The sequence below is a fragment of the Austrofundulus limnaeus genome, unplaced genomic scaffold (assembly GCF_001266775.1).
Source record: "Austrofundulus limnaeus strain Quisiro unplaced genomic scaffold, Austrofundulus_limnaeus-1.0 Scaffold491, whole genome shotgun sequence".
Lineage (NCBI taxonomy): Eukaryota > Metazoa > Chordata > Actinopteri > Cyprinodontiformes > Rivulidae > Austrofundulus > Austrofundulus limnaeus.
In genome coordinates this window covers 185,524-187,239 of record NW_013952893.1, presented here as the reverse complement: position 1 = coordinate 187,239, position 1,716 = coordinate 185,524, and the positions used below count along the sequence as shown (strand labels likewise).

Here is a 1,716-nt window from a genome sequence, read left to right as displayed (position 1 = left end):
CTCAAGCTCAACTGAGGAAACAGGGCCCCCTAGCCTTTCCACTGTAAAATAAAACAAGTGTTTGTCAATGCTGAACTAAACCTTGCAATATTTAAATTCATTCATTCTGCCAGTGGGGAACTGACTAACATCTACCTGTCCCTGGAGTAATGTTGAGGCGAGCAGCAGGGTCCAGCACTTTCATGTCCCTCAGGAGTGGATGGTCGAGAGGAAAGGAGGAGAACATCTTCTGAACCATTGCTTCATAGAATCTTCTCACAGATCTAGAGCATCATAAGAGGAAAATGGCAGCCTATACTCTCAAAGATTATATCATAATTGTATAACTGCTAGATAATATACTCACTGAAAGATGTTTTTCTCAGCTGACACAGGGAGCTCTGAGCTTTTCATGAATGCCTTTGTGTCTGCTCCAATAAAGAGTTCTTCATCAGGCAACTGATGTCCTTGACTATACTCCACCTCCCTGAGAGGTACACCCACGATAGCCCTGGCTGGTACGAGGTACCCCAGGATCCTCCTGATCAGCCTGCACATCTCCTCTTCAAGTCTGTGAATTTGTACGCCCTCTGACTGCAGAAAATACCATTTATCACAACAAAACAGTATCAATCAATCAATCAAACTTTTATAAAGCACTATAACATCAGCCACTGCTGAAACAAAGTGCTGAACACTTAAAATAAAAACTGAATGCAAAAACACAATAAAATCACACAGTTAAATAAGTAAAATCAGCACCAATACAGTAAAAGTTGAGTGAAATCAAATCTCAGTTGCGTTGAAGGCCAGTGAGAAAAAATAAGTTTTTAAACGAGTCTTAAAAATGGACAGTAACATAAAAATGCTATAATACAATATTATAATATTTAATTAATAATTTAGTATTATTCACTCATTCATGCAGTATCACTGACACACACCTGGAAAGCAATATTAAATTCAGATAAAGGCTTAAGGGCAGCACTCAGGAACATGAAGTAGGTCTTCACAACTGGATCACACAGATGGCTTGCCAGATCACGCACTTTGGCACTCCTCTCTACATCCTCATGACTGTTGAAGTAGGCCTACAGTACAGAGGGACACACACTGGCAATTCAAGGGTAAAATGAAAAAATAGTAAAGTGCATATACAGTWTATCTAATGGGTCTTTACCTGCAGTGCATCCCACTGGTTCAACACTCTTTGTATGCAGTTTAAAAGACTCAGCCATCTGGTGCTGCAGTACCTGCGAAGCTTCAGGTGATCTGAATCAGTGAAATCTACAAACTCTTTGTAGATTTCACATCTTTTGGCACTGAAAGATAGAAAAATTATTGCAAGAATATCAACTGTCTAGAACAGCCTAGAACAATACCAGGCCTACTTAATTTATGTGTATTTACCTTTTATCAAAGTGGGTGTATATCCCCACCAGGATGTCATCCACTGGTACCTGGGCTGCTCTGATGCCACAACCAGTGGCTAGCTGTACCAGGTGGKAGATACAACCAAGGTCCTGGACGTGGGGCTGGCTGGTCTTCAGTCTGCTGATGACAGAGTTGTGTCTGCCTTTCATGACACTTGCATTATCTGAGTTTGAGGCTATCAGGTTCTCCCAGGGAATGCCTCTTTTTCTATTGAAAACAGGGAAAATACAATTAAATGTCTCAGACAAAACCTAAAATTATAATTAAATGCAAACGGATTACACATATCAACAACACTGTGCA

The 1,716-nt window shown here is 40.4% G+C and overlaps 1 protein-coding gene across 1 annotated transcript; it reads right to left on the bottom strand.

Moving 5' to 3' along the window:
- Nucleotides 1–135: 135 nt before the first annotated feature.
- LOC106530119 (uncharacterized) lies at nucleotides 136–1,695 on the bottom strand (the record flags this gene model as incomplete). The annotated part of the gene is given in 5 exon segments (XM_014025688.1): nucleotides 136–263; nucleotides 347–573; nucleotides 924–1,070; nucleotides 1,160–1,301; nucleotides 1,390–1,695. Coding segments are annotated over 5 exon segments (817 nt in total), but the record flags the coding sequence as incomplete, so codon positions are not given.
- Between the last annotated feature and the right edge of the window lie 21 nt (nucleotides 1,696–1,716).